Source organism: Notolabrus celidotus, chromosome 17, assembly GCF_009762535.1.
Source record: "Notolabrus celidotus isolate fNotCel1 chromosome 17, fNotCel1.pri, whole genome shotgun sequence".
NCBI lineage: Eukaryota > Metazoa > Chordata > Actinopteri > Labriformes > Labridae > Notolabrus > Notolabrus celidotus.
The window spans coordinates 11,239,875-11,253,008 of NC_048288.1; the positions used below are offsets into that span (position 1 = coordinate 11,239,875).

The 13,134-nt window shown below is 39.7% G+C and overlaps 1 protein-coding gene across 1 annotated transcript in view; it reads left to right on the forward strand.

The window, feature by feature from the left end:
- Nucleotides 1-13,134, forward strand: part of si:dkey-225n22.4 (collagen alpha-1(XXI) chain) — a 72,882-nt gene that overhangs the window by 10,012 nt on the left and 49,736 nt on the right. Inside the window, exons 14-17 of the mRNA XM_034706126.1 lie at nucleotides 619-672; nucleotides 762-815; nucleotides 1,551-1,604; nucleotides 1,993-2,046. Of these exons, the coding sequence (XP_034562017.1) occupies nucleotides 619-672; nucleotides 762-815; nucleotides 1,551-1,604; nucleotides 1,993-2,046 (216 nt within the window). The remainder of the gene's footprint in view (nucleotides 1-618; nucleotides 673-761; nucleotides 816-1,550; nucleotides 1,605-1,992; nucleotides 2,047-13,134) is intronic.

The window sequence follows — 13,134 nt, forward strand, 5'->3', positions numbered from 1 at the left end:
GTTTTGTGGCTCTCTAACCAAAGGGTTTTCATGCTGCTTTAAAGGAAGATAGTCTTGATATGGCTGTGTCTCTTGTTATGCAGATGATACCAAGTCCGTTGAACTTTATCTAAACCTTAAACTGTTCATCCATCCATTATCTGTACTGTTGTTTTCATGCTCCATACCCTGCTGAGGTAGCTTTGGGATGGAGCCTATCCCAGTTGTTGTTGGGAGAGAGGCAGAATACACCCAGGACAGGTCACCAGCCTATCACAGGGCTAACATGTAGAGACAAATATCCATCCACTCACACCTATGGACAATTTTGATTGACCAGTCTAACCTAACAAACATGTTTTTTGGACTCTGGGGGGAAGCCTCGTACACACAGAGAGAGAGGGAGAACATGCAAACTCCACACAACAGAAAGTCTCCTGCTCAGTTTAGGGTTCAAACCAGGAACCTTCTTTCTGTGAGGCATCAGCGTTAGTGTAACAAGGCTAAATATTTCTACATTGGATCTTCAAAATTAGATGGACGTGCTTACAGTTTAATAATAGAAATTCAAAAATGTTTGATACTGTTTAGTGACTTTAATTGAATGTTTTTATTTTCTGTCTTCCTTTGGCCTAATAGGGTGAAGTTGGGCCAGTAGGACCAAAGGGGGAGCCTGGTCTAAAAGGACTCATGGTAAGACATTTAAGATGCAGCTTGTGTGTTGTGTCTTTTCTGATCAAATGCCAGCACTTATAGTGTCTTTTTCTGCTGATGCTGCTCAGGGTGATAGAGGGGAACCAGGCTTACCAGGAGAACAAGGATCCCAAGGACTCAAGGTGAGACTGTGCTTGGGCTGAGGAGGGGCCCACCAGTTTACTGCTAGAAAAATCTCTGGTTTGTAGCAGATCAGCTCAGGTTAGCCCCAGTTAGCTCTGCTGCTTAGCATATTTATAATCTACAATTCTATCAACCCTGTTATTGAACAAACTCAAAACCCTTTTATTGAACAAACTTAATGCAACATATAAAGCCTTGACACTGCAAGTTGTCTTTCTTCTGATCTGACGATGGTCTTGTTATACTGTTGAATTACAAACAGCATATTCTGAAGTTTCCCTACATAAGACATGGCTGTTTTATATCATGATTATTTATGTAGTTTATTGTCATTCATTACAATTATATCATGTTTACCAATCCAGCTGGATATCTAAATGATATGTTTTAGTATTACACAATCAATTTTCTCTGCATTAAATAGAATGCTAAATATATGAGGCAAGAGTGTATCGTTTTTGAAAATTAGAAGTTATTCAGAAATGATCTTTCAATTTATCCTATCTAATTTGACATATTTGATATTTGTATAATGTTAAGAGGATGCCAAAGACACTGAAATTGATCAAACATGAAATGTTATTTGTGGTTTGCAGTAAAGAGTTTAAGTTACTTGATGTGTCATGAAAAACCTATCGATAATTGAAAACCAATCATTTATTCACCTGTATAATTTTGAAGTTAAGATACTTTTAAGAACTCTATAAACTAATAGGAGTTTTGTATGTATGCAGGGTCTTCCAGGTGACATAGGGGAGAAGGGGCCTCCAGGAGAAAGTGGACCAATGGTAAGATCCAGTTGTGCTCAACAGTCATGTTTCTACAGCATGCATTCAACAAGCTTATGTGACAGTGACAGGCTATGAAAGCATACAACCTGAAGTGTCTGCTCATGAAAATAAAACATTATGCTAGATATAACAACATAACCATTCTGGCCAGAAGTAAAGTAAATAATTCTGCTACATATAAACAGAAGTACAGAGAACAGGTCCTGAGTTTTGGAAGGTTTGGCTTCCTCTGTGCACGAGTGTGTTTGGGATTTCCTCCCGTCTCAGAAGTCTCTGCAGTGTTAGCAGCACAGTGTTTGACGTGAAAGAGATAATTACTGTAATGGTGTTGAATCTGGCTGCTGCTGCTCCACTTTGCTTCTCAGAGTGTTTACTGTCTAACCAGGGGGAGCCAGGAGAACCAGGGAGCGGAGGACAGGTTGGGCCACCAGGACCAAAGGTTAGTGCAGACCGCAGCTCCAAAGAGAAGGGAATTGGGACATGAACATAACAACATTTTTGATTGTGGAATACTAAATTAAAAAACATTTATATCACATACTAAGATATCAGTCTTCTGGGACAACTGTCAACAAGATATTCAAACTAGACTTACAACACTGGGAGTAGACTTTTGTCTGGGTTTGACTGACAATGAGATTAATTTTCATCTTAGGTTTGACTGTTGGCAGGCACATATTGAATGTGGACATTTCTCAGTGGGCTGAGAGTCTATTTGGCCTGCCGTGAGCAGTCAGTGTGAACAACAGAAATGAGTGAAGAGAACTCTCTTAATGCTCTCTCAGACAGTTCCTGCAGTGTCCCAGCCGCCATCTGCAAGATGTGACATTATCGCATCCCTCAAAATGCACATAGCAACCATTTTCTTGCTGGTTCTTAACTGACATAACACAGAGATAACAGGAAAGGAAGAAAAGGAAAGGTGGAGCAGTTAGGGAGAGGATTAGAGGAAGGCTCTTGCCACAGATGCAGCTAAATGCTAGTCAGGGAGCAGGTTAGCCACAACATATTCCACATGGCTAGCTTCTTACCTTTGTTAATTACAGCCCAGGCTGTAATTAGGCTACACATCGAGCATGTCTCTCTGTGGAAGTTAAATCAGCGCAATAATGAGTGCAACAGAGCGATCATACACAAACATTGAAGGCAGTGTGTTTCAACAAGTCAAAAATAGCAAGAGCTAATGAAAGTGCATAAATACTGTAGCCTACAGTTAGATTCATGAATCATAGTAGCTTTATCATGATGCTATTGGGATCAATGGCAAAAATCAATAGCACCATCTGCTGGTACATTATACCAATGGACATTGCTTTGAAAATATTAGGTTCTTATTCAGTCTTCTCAACCATACATATGTTAGCCATAGTTGGCAAGAAACTAGCACTGCGCTGTGACATCTAAGAAACTGTCTGAACAGTCGCTCCTTTTTTGCAGCTTTGTCAGCTATATAAATAAAGCCCCTGGGTGACTGTGCACCTCTTTGCTGAAGTTAAAATATTTTTACTAAATGTTGAGCTGAATAGTTTTGTGCTACAATTAAGAGATGAAGATAAGAATCCAGAGCAGATATGATTCTTACTTACCAGTGCATGAATGAGGGAGGTTTTAAGAGCTGCAAATAATTAGACAAACAAGGCAATGCTTGGTCTACAAGAAGGCAGCAAAATTAAAAACACGTGTGATTTCTAATAAATAGACAACAAAAAGCAATATTTCTTAAGCTTTTTGTCATATGGAAGGTCTGTAGGAATGTATGCTCTAAAGACAATGGAACAATTAAATGAAACAGAAACGAGAGAAGTTCTGTCATTCTTGGTAGTCGTGCTGAAGAATGTTAAAACCATGATGGTGAAGACAATTAAAAATGTGAAACTATTATTATACAACTTTTCTTCTTATGTGAAAGAGAAACATGCTTCAGTCCGAATATTTTTCCATGCTTGTACTTAAAGTATCATACAGCAACTGACTGATTAAACAGGTATAAGTAGGCACATTAATTCAAAGTTTTAACATCAATCTGAAATCCACTTCAACAGGTTAATGAAATTAACACCACATACTACACACTTGATGGGATGTTCCTTGGAGTGACTTAAAAAGAACAAGTGGCTAAATGAAAGAGCACATGTACACATCTGCAGGCACGTGAGCACGCCCACCAGCTACAAGTGTGTAATGCTATTTTGAGTCTCCTCTGAACTTATTTGAGTGTTGTACCCGTTTGAGTCACAGTCCAAGCTCAGTAATTTGGGACTCTTCCTGTTATCACAATAAACTACTTTCCCCGAGAATCTGGAAGTGCTCCACACCAAGTGAAGGGTGGTGGTACACAGTGGTGAGGTTGAGACGGCACACAGTTGGTGTCCATATGTGGATGGGGGTGGTGGGGGGATGCGGTAAATGTGTTTTGGAAATATAGCAAGCAGCTTACTGCTGAGTTACTTTTGAATAACAAAAACTCCAACCAACTGATAACCACAAGCCAAACCCAAACCCAACCCAAACCAAATCAAGGTGTGTTCCCTGAGGTTTACACATCCTACTAATCTTCTTCAGGAGCTCTTTGAATGCAACATGCAGTTTAGATTTGACATTATGATTTGGCAGCACAGCTTATATTGGTAAGTTTGGAGTATAGTTAAGACATGGACATGTCCACCTATTGTGCTAAGTGCCACGGCAGAGGTTTCAATCCCATTCATGTAATGCCAACTCAACCAGAGACACAAATAGGTGCTAAAGTTAGCAGCTGCCTTGTTTTTTTATACTTCCACAGCAGCTGCTAATACAGTACAGAGAGCCAAGATACGCAATGAACTCTTGAAGAAGATAATTCAGCGGAACCAAACTTTATAAACCAAGCATAACACATGCAACTCAATCTGGCATAGATTTTTGCTAGGAAGCTGTTGTTGCTGCAAAGCTAACATGTAAAGACAAAATGAGCCTGCAAGCTCCAGAGCTATCCTGAAAACTCTCCTGCGGTTATGTCGGATAACTCAGCAAACTGGAAGTCATCTGGATCTCTGTGGCCAATAATTTTTATGGCTTGCTCGCCACTTCGCCACTTTGTTTCCAATTTACTGAGACAGCTATTTGTTGATATACCAAATCATTTCTTTCTTCAGGAGGCACACAGATTGAAAAACCAGTAGACCATGAGCACAATATTTTTTTACATAAATTGTATTTGACAGAAATTTCACACCCCACTTGCAAGGACGACTTTGTTAATACATTTTATGACTTCTGGGCGGCTGTACAAGCTTAGAGCTCATTCACATATCATCACCTCAGAAAATGGTTTTGCCAAATCTGGTGGCAATCATTCATTTTGTTCACATCCAGCTGACACAAAGGAGTTTGATTAAGGGAAGTCAAGTGTTTACCCAGTTTCAGTCACCAACTCTTATGGGAATTATCTCCCTCTGCAGCAGCTGGTAAATGCTCCGCTATGTTCACCTGCTTGTTGCTAACTGCGGGTGTCTGACAATGTATTGCACAGTTGGTGTATTATCAGATTTACATCACTGAAAACAGCTGTGGCTGCTTCTGAAACAGTGATAGCGGAAATCTGCTGTAGTGTTGTGTTGTAGATTATTCTCTGTGGTCTTGTCCCCATGAGTAACACCTCTTATGTACTCATTTGGTCCATTTGGCATCACAGAAATAAAGATAAGTGGAGCTCTAAACAGATTTGTAATTTGCAACTATAGAAGTCGAGTGCCAGATGGTTCACTTATCACAAATTCCTGGAAAAATCCGTTGTTGACCTGACAGATGCCACAAGACCAACAAACAGATTTCTTCATGCAATGTCAGGGAACATTGAGCGTCCTAATGATTTACAGCAAACGGCCTGCCTTTAAGAGAACCCAGTGACGTCTGCCGTAAGACGGACTAACTGCTTGTTTAGTGTAATGTTAGGTTTAAAAGGGCAGAGTTTCAGCTGTGACATTGTCTTCAACCCGAAGGCTTTAATTTGAAACATGAAGTGACTTACTGTAAGCACTGATGCTCAAGAGGCCAAGTGTGTTGGCATTGCTATAAAGCTAACTTTGGATTCATAGCAAACATGTTTCATGAGACATTTTAATATCTATTCCCACCTTATTTCTGTCATGCTTTTATGGCATAAAGCAAATCATACGGCATGAAATCCAGTCCCTGCTTTTACAAACTAGCCAGTTATAAATCACGAAAACAGACATGCAGAGTACTTGGCTGCATTTGTTTGAAGTATTTTTGGATGCAAATGTTAATTTTCTGCTAATATTTGTTGAAGTCGGACATGGACATTTACTTTGGTGAAATGTGTAAATAAATACACCGGGGGTTGAGATGAGAGCGTCATAGATTCAACAAGGTTTTAATTCAGCTCAAATACAAACCATCTTTCCAAGGCTGTGGTGATGACTGAAGAAGGACATCTTAGTACACAAGGCTTCAGCAGAGAGCAAAATGCTGAACAAATACCAGAGAATCAGATCCAGAATATACATTGTAAGATGCAGCAGTTTGTTTTGGTGGTCTCAGAGGGAAAGGGGTTTACTGCCTTCCTACATGATGATTTACAGAGTCCACAACATGCAGTGTCTTTGCAGCTGTGTAGCTCTTTCCAGTACCATCTGTTTTTTCCATGTGGAGTTTGTAACACTGCTTGTTACCAGTATTGTGGTTGAGCCAAGGAATGGTAATATTGATAGTTTTGACTGAGGTATAGACCCACTGCCTGGGACCCTTTTGCCCATTTCCGATGGTCTCTTGTTGTCTTCAACTCAAGGCTTTCCAATCAAACCATTTTTCCACGTTTTTTTTTGTTCCTCAATAGTAAACCATCATTTTCTACCAGCCCGGCCCATGTTGCCATGTGTCCCAGTATGCCTCTTACGCACCATCTTCTGGGTTGTTTTGTTGTGCATGTGCCGAGTGTTAATGACATTTACTCTTGTGCTGGCAGACTGAGTGATTCATAACACATGTTCTCAACTGTGAACTGTTAGACCTGCAAAGACCTGCAAATGAGTTCCCTTCTGGTACAGCACTCTATTCATGTGCTGCTTTAATTCAAAATGCAGGTTGACATATAGCAGGTACTCTAATGCAGTTTCCTTTTCTGACTCCTCTCATAACTTGATTAGTTTCCCTCATTACTTCAAAATTATATAGTACCAAAGTGATTAAATCACTGATGTACTGATTTAAAATGATCACACCCTTGTCTTTATTGCATAAAAGCCATCTGATGTAACTTTAAAAGCTTAATGTTGCAATTTTCCAATATCATATTAGGGAGACCTGGTAGCACTTGTTCACCCACCTAATATATGGGTTAAACTTGGATTTGGCCTAAACCACCTAAACCTCTTGGATTAATTACCTCAAAAAAGGAGCATGTTCCTGATATCTCAATTTGTAATGTTTCCCTCTTTCAGGAGCTTAAGTGTAATAATCCCGTATAATGTTTGTGTTATTAATAGGGGGGTAATGTATGATTAGCAGGTAGTTATGGGAAATAGAATCCAGACAGGGTGAGACAGGACCCTGACACACTACTAATGTCATCCCCAATGCGTTAGTTGAAGTTTCTTTGTATTGACAGGTAACCTAAAGTTTCACCCACCTGCTCGACTGCCATTGCCAATATTGTTGGACAGGAGCCAATATAAAAATGTCTGTAGCCTGCTGATTTAGCATGCTAACCAAAACTAATGTTTTAGCCACATTGTTTACAAATATGATGCAAACGGAAGCTAATGGTTTTACCTCACCTTATGGTCTATGGTGTCAACAAGCAGAAGCAAAATATTCTGGACCTCGCGGATTAACGTGTGATCAGTTTGCCTCTGGCGCTGCTCATGGTAGTGAAAGTTAATAACCTTCATCAAGGGGTTGTCAATGGGTTTTGACCAATCAGAGTCAAGCATTTTGCACAGCTGGGTAATTAAATGTATTAATGTTAAACCGTATTTAATTTCTTCTGCTTATAGCTGTGCTGCTATTCTAGCCTTATAGGACACACATGGTCATTACTCCATTGTAAGCTATTTCCAGCTCCTCTGGTCCATTTGTCCAATGGTGACAACTTAACTTAAAGCTGCAGCCAATCACAAGCTAGATAAGTAACTGCAAGCTGTTGCCACTTTTATAAACCATTACATATTTGCAGAAGAAGAAATCCAAGTCGAGTTTATATTCACTTTTGGTATTGTTCATGGGGAAAATAATCTAAGCTCAATGACTACATTTTTCAGATTTACCAACTGCATCTTGCCTTATTCAGAGTCTCCTGCATTCTCCATCTACTGCCCATCTAACCAAGATTTTCTTTACCATTATACCATTGACTGTGTGACCTGTGAGCCAGGGCCACAGCTACAATACTATGGGGGCACTGAGGTCATGTCCTCAGAGTTGTTCCTGGGAATTTGAAGATTTCAATAACCCAAGGAGGAGTTTACACTAAACACTTACCACATGACTGACTTTATAGAGTTATCAAAAGCAGATCTTTTTTTGGGGGAGGGGAGTTGGTCTTGTTCTGTCTGGGGGGCACCATTGTGTACCCTAAACACAGGGCTTTGCAAGGTAATGCCGACTTGGCTCAATTATTGTTCCTCAAACATGTTTTTGTCTTGTAACGGGCTAATTCTCACTGTAAACCCCAGACTGTATTAAACACATGGATGTAGTCTCAGTGATTTGTCACTCATTTGAGGAAGCTTTGTGAAGCCCAACGAAGTGAGTTGCCGCATTGGAAATACAGACTTCATCTAACTTTCAAATGTTATAGAAACAGGCAAGGAGGTGGAGTTGAGGCCGTTGCCTATGGCCAGGCAGTCAGTAAAATCAGCCATGCCCAATTCATGCCGAATCCATACATTGAAGCCCTAACAATCAAAACAGATGAGTTATGAAAAATACATTCACGCCAGTAAATGGCAGTTTTTTGAACTTCTGTATTTGCTTCATTTTTCAACCCCACAATTTGCTGCTTGCTGTAAACGTAAAAGGATAGAAGTTTTTTTTTTTTTTTCCTCATCTAGAGTTTATTGGCCAAACAGCTTAGAAGAGCATTACCACCACCAGCTGGACTGGATTGGAACAAGGGGGTAAAGTTAGGGCAGGTAGCTCAACGTGTTCATTCCTAAGAGCCCTCAAAGGTTCAGATGGCCTGAAAACAAATATAACTTTGTCTTTGTAACAAAAAGTAGATTATTATGTGAGGGTCAGGGTTTAGTGAGAGACTTTGGACCTTCAACTCCAGTATTTCCAAAAGCTTTAAGTATAATTTGACAATTGTACGTTTATTTCTAATATTGCAATGTTGTATGTTATCAGAATCTGTCCTTTGTATACAGCTGCTCAAGCCCAGTGTTAAATTGATCCCTGTGCAACTTTAACCCTTAACCTGAGGGTTAAAATCACTGGTAGAGGTAGACAAAATGCATCCAGGTTGTATCAGAACCAAGTTTGCTCCAAGTGTGGTCGCTGCCTCAGGATAAATCTCCTGCGGACTGTAAAGAATTTAAGCCCACCCATTCATGACAGCTCTATTGAATGTTAATGAAGCCTAAACTCAGACATGCTGTACAAGGCTTAAGGCCGTCAGCACGGCCTTTAATCACACTCTCCCACACACATACACATAAGAGTGCTTTCTTTAAGCAACTTGCTATACATCAACCTTCAAACAATGTTTGATGTCATGTTTCACACTCAAGTCAGCATGTTAAAATTATAAGTGTTGTGCTACTTTCTGGTCTCTTATTATCATGCAGAGTTGTCTGCAACCAAAATTATGGATTTTCAGAAGCTTCTGTGTGAGGTTTTCACATTAGACAGACATAAAAACTCTGCATATCTCATTTCACCTCTATAATTTAAAATGCTATAACTCTTACCTGTAAGAAGTCATTTGAAAAGATGGTTTAATGTCTGGGAAAAGGGGACATTCCTATCATTTTTTTCTGTTGAAAACCAAGACAACAGAAGCGGAAGTGTGTCAGCAAGTCTTAAGATATAGTGGAAAGCTATAAATTCTGTTTGCTCAAAACGTAAACACAGACAATAGTGTCCTCTTACAAATAAGAAAGAAGCCACTCCTTTCAGTTGGGTTTATTTTTAAGCTCTGATGTTTGTAATTTAGTTTCAAGTTCAGAGGGCCCCTAACTACATCTGTCTCCATCCTGAAGGCTGTTAGACCCTCAAATTATCAGCTTTTCCTCACAAGGACAGATGTACAAACCCCCCAGCAGAACGCACATGGCCCATGGGTTTGTGGGTTAGTGGAAACCAACTGAAGCACAAAAATAAATAAAAAAACTGAACTTTCACCCAAGAAAACAAATCAAAAAATGAAAGGTAAAATGTTTTTATTAGAACACATAATCAGTCAATATGTTTTTGTTTTTTTGTACTCTAAGTCTTGAACGCAACCCTCCAGAAAAAAAGCAACATATGTATTTAACGATTACTCAAAACAATGTAAGATTCAGAGTCTAATTATCATGAAATCCACTCTGACTTTGCTTATTTTCTGCAGTGCAGTACTAGTTCAAAAACTATTTTGATTACAGCGCCTGAGAGGAGTTTTTATTAAGAATAGCAGTAGTTCAGACAGGCCACAAATTAAAGTTCAGCCTTCACTTCTCAGCTGATCTTAATGCCAGCCCATAGCAGCTGACAGCTCAGCTGACAGGCATGTCAATGTGCTGTGTCTGATTTTACCAATGTCTTATGTATTGTCACTGATACCCATACCTTGGTATTTAATGTATGGACATGAAAGGGAGAGGAGTTGTGCTCTCACCAGGCTTTGGCATGCCACATACACACCTGGTGTGTCAGTTCCCCCGGCATTTTAAGCCTATAGCAGCATAACTAAAAACCGGTTCAAACTGGCCCTAACTAGAAGAACAAAGTTGAAGTCCATCGTACCAGTGCAGAGTTCAGAGTCCAGGTACCGTAGCTCATGTACATAACCTTGCTGGCACAAGCATTGCTTAGAACCATGACCTTCCATTATTTTAACAAAACATTTCACCATGTAGCTTTGCAACCAAATCCAACAAGATGTGACCGGGCAAACCCCGGTCTCAAACGATGAAGCCCATGTGGAAGTGTTATAAACTGCAATACATCAAGAATCCGCTTGAGGCTGGCTGCAGAAACATTAAAAACCACATAGATATGAATGGGAAAAAGACGATCTTTGCAGCATTAATAAACATGTTTACAGCCTGGTTCAAAAAATGGCTTGGCCCTAAGAAGGCAATCTCTCTAATGGCACACACTGTACATAGGGTGAATTTGTTTCTAACGTGACGGTTCAGAAGATATTAAGTTTCCGAGTTTTTGCCCAAATAAGGACATGACTGAAATGACTCCCAGTCGGGAATGCATAGCTATTGGCTCGGAGGCTCACACTACGTCACACTTTGCCAGGTTGAGTTCCACATTTCCAATATGGCTGCCGCCGTCGATTGGCTTCAGAACAGCTCTCAGGAACAGATGGGTGACGTCACGGATACTACGTCCATATTTTATACAGTCCATGGTTTTATCACACAAACAACATGTTAGAAAGGCTGTCTACTTTCCACAGATACACCTTGCCCCAGTGTTTTTCCATGATGGCATCATTAATACTAACACATTTTTATTTCAGATGTTAATTTAACCCAGGTTTAATTATATGCTATTTTCAAGCTAGTTTAATCAACGAGCCACTCTTTTAGCAGAGTGAATCAACATATAAACCAACGCAGAGCTTCTTATGATTTTGTTTTTCCTCACTGAATGCACTCACTTGCTTTGCCAAAACAAACAATCATTTTAAAATAAGATGGCCCAGTTTAACAGTCAGTTCACCTAAATTACACACAAACACAACAACAAACACAGCCACAAAACCACACTTTCTCACTCACCTCTGATGATAGTTTATCATCCAGATTGTTGTGGGTGTTTTATTTTTATTTGGCTCCACCTGTTATAATAGACATGAATGGAATTCTGTCTGTGGCACTTTAAAATATGGCATTTAAGATTTGAAATGACAGCACGTAAATCCCTGTTTATCTTAAGATTGCATGGGACATACATCCAAAAGTTTTAAAGGGACTGTTTCTTCAGTGAAAAGTAGTCATTAGGCACACATGGCTGAACCTACCCTTAAATCTTCAAGACGGTGCTGACTTGTTTTTGATCTGGCAGTCAGGAACAGTGAATTGATGCCAATAAAAAGTTCAAGACCTGGGAGTTCATGACCTGTCGGATTCTTGACAGATTTTCTCAGTGTGTTAATGTTTTAAAATGTTACGACTAGCCGGTTCTTAATTACGTTGTATACAAATGTCAGACATTTATAATAAATGTCCCCATGCATGTAAGGGAAACAAACATCAAATACTTCTTATAAATTACATGATGCATCTTCCAGCTCCTCTAGTGGGATCAAAAGGCATTCCAGGTCAGACAGATACATGTTCTTACGTAGTGCAGTGCAGGCAAAAGAACACGTATGTGCCGCATCCGAGAATGGGAAAATAATAACAGAAATGAAAAGCTTTTTAACTGCAATGTGAAGTACTGAAATATTTCAAAATTGAGCAATCCATTTCACTGAGAATGTGTAACTGAAAGACAAGTGATTTGGATGATGTAACTTACAATTTTTCTTAGCAGCCTATTAGAGGTTTGTTTTTCTTATGGGTGGGAATATATCCAAATGTTGATAACACCTATGAATATAAAAAATTTACCGTATGGTCTCATTGCATTTGAAAATTTGACTTTTGCAAACTGGTGTTGGGATGTCAAGCTGTAATCCTTCTGACCCTAGAAAGCAACTCAACTTGGAATTACTTCTGGAAATCCAAGCTCCTCATCTACATGGCCTTTAACACCCAATTTACAATGGGAGCGCCTCCATCTCGGGAACCTACCCCCATGCGTCTCCGCTAAAGATACGCGGGCCAAGTCTATTTTCAACAAAGCATGTGCCAAGCCCGCGTCAAGCTGAACAGAGAAGATGCATGTAACAATCGCTCACTTTCAAATTAAAACACCACATACGGACTCCCGACCGCTTCAAAGATCGTATATATCAGAAATACTCATCGGTTATGGACGTTATTGTTAACAGCTACAAAACAGCTGCATATCTGTGATCCATGTCAACCATAACAGGACTTTAAGATGATAGCTGTGTCAGAAGGAAAAAGGACAACAGAGTAGAACACAATTATTAATATTAAACTCATCTAAACCTGAAAAAAAAATCTTTATAGTTATGCATCATACTCAGCAATGATAAAAGCACAAAAGTAACAGGATACTATCAAAATTAGCCATAATTCAACCACAGAAGGACTCTGTAACCTGTTGTTTGTATGTTGTTCTCTCTATATTGGACCCAGCTAATCCTGGCTGCTCTGAGCTCCGCTACGCTTCAAACATGCTTCCTGTGTAGTAGGGCATGCGCCCTTGGATGGAGCAAACCTAACGTGCTGACAGC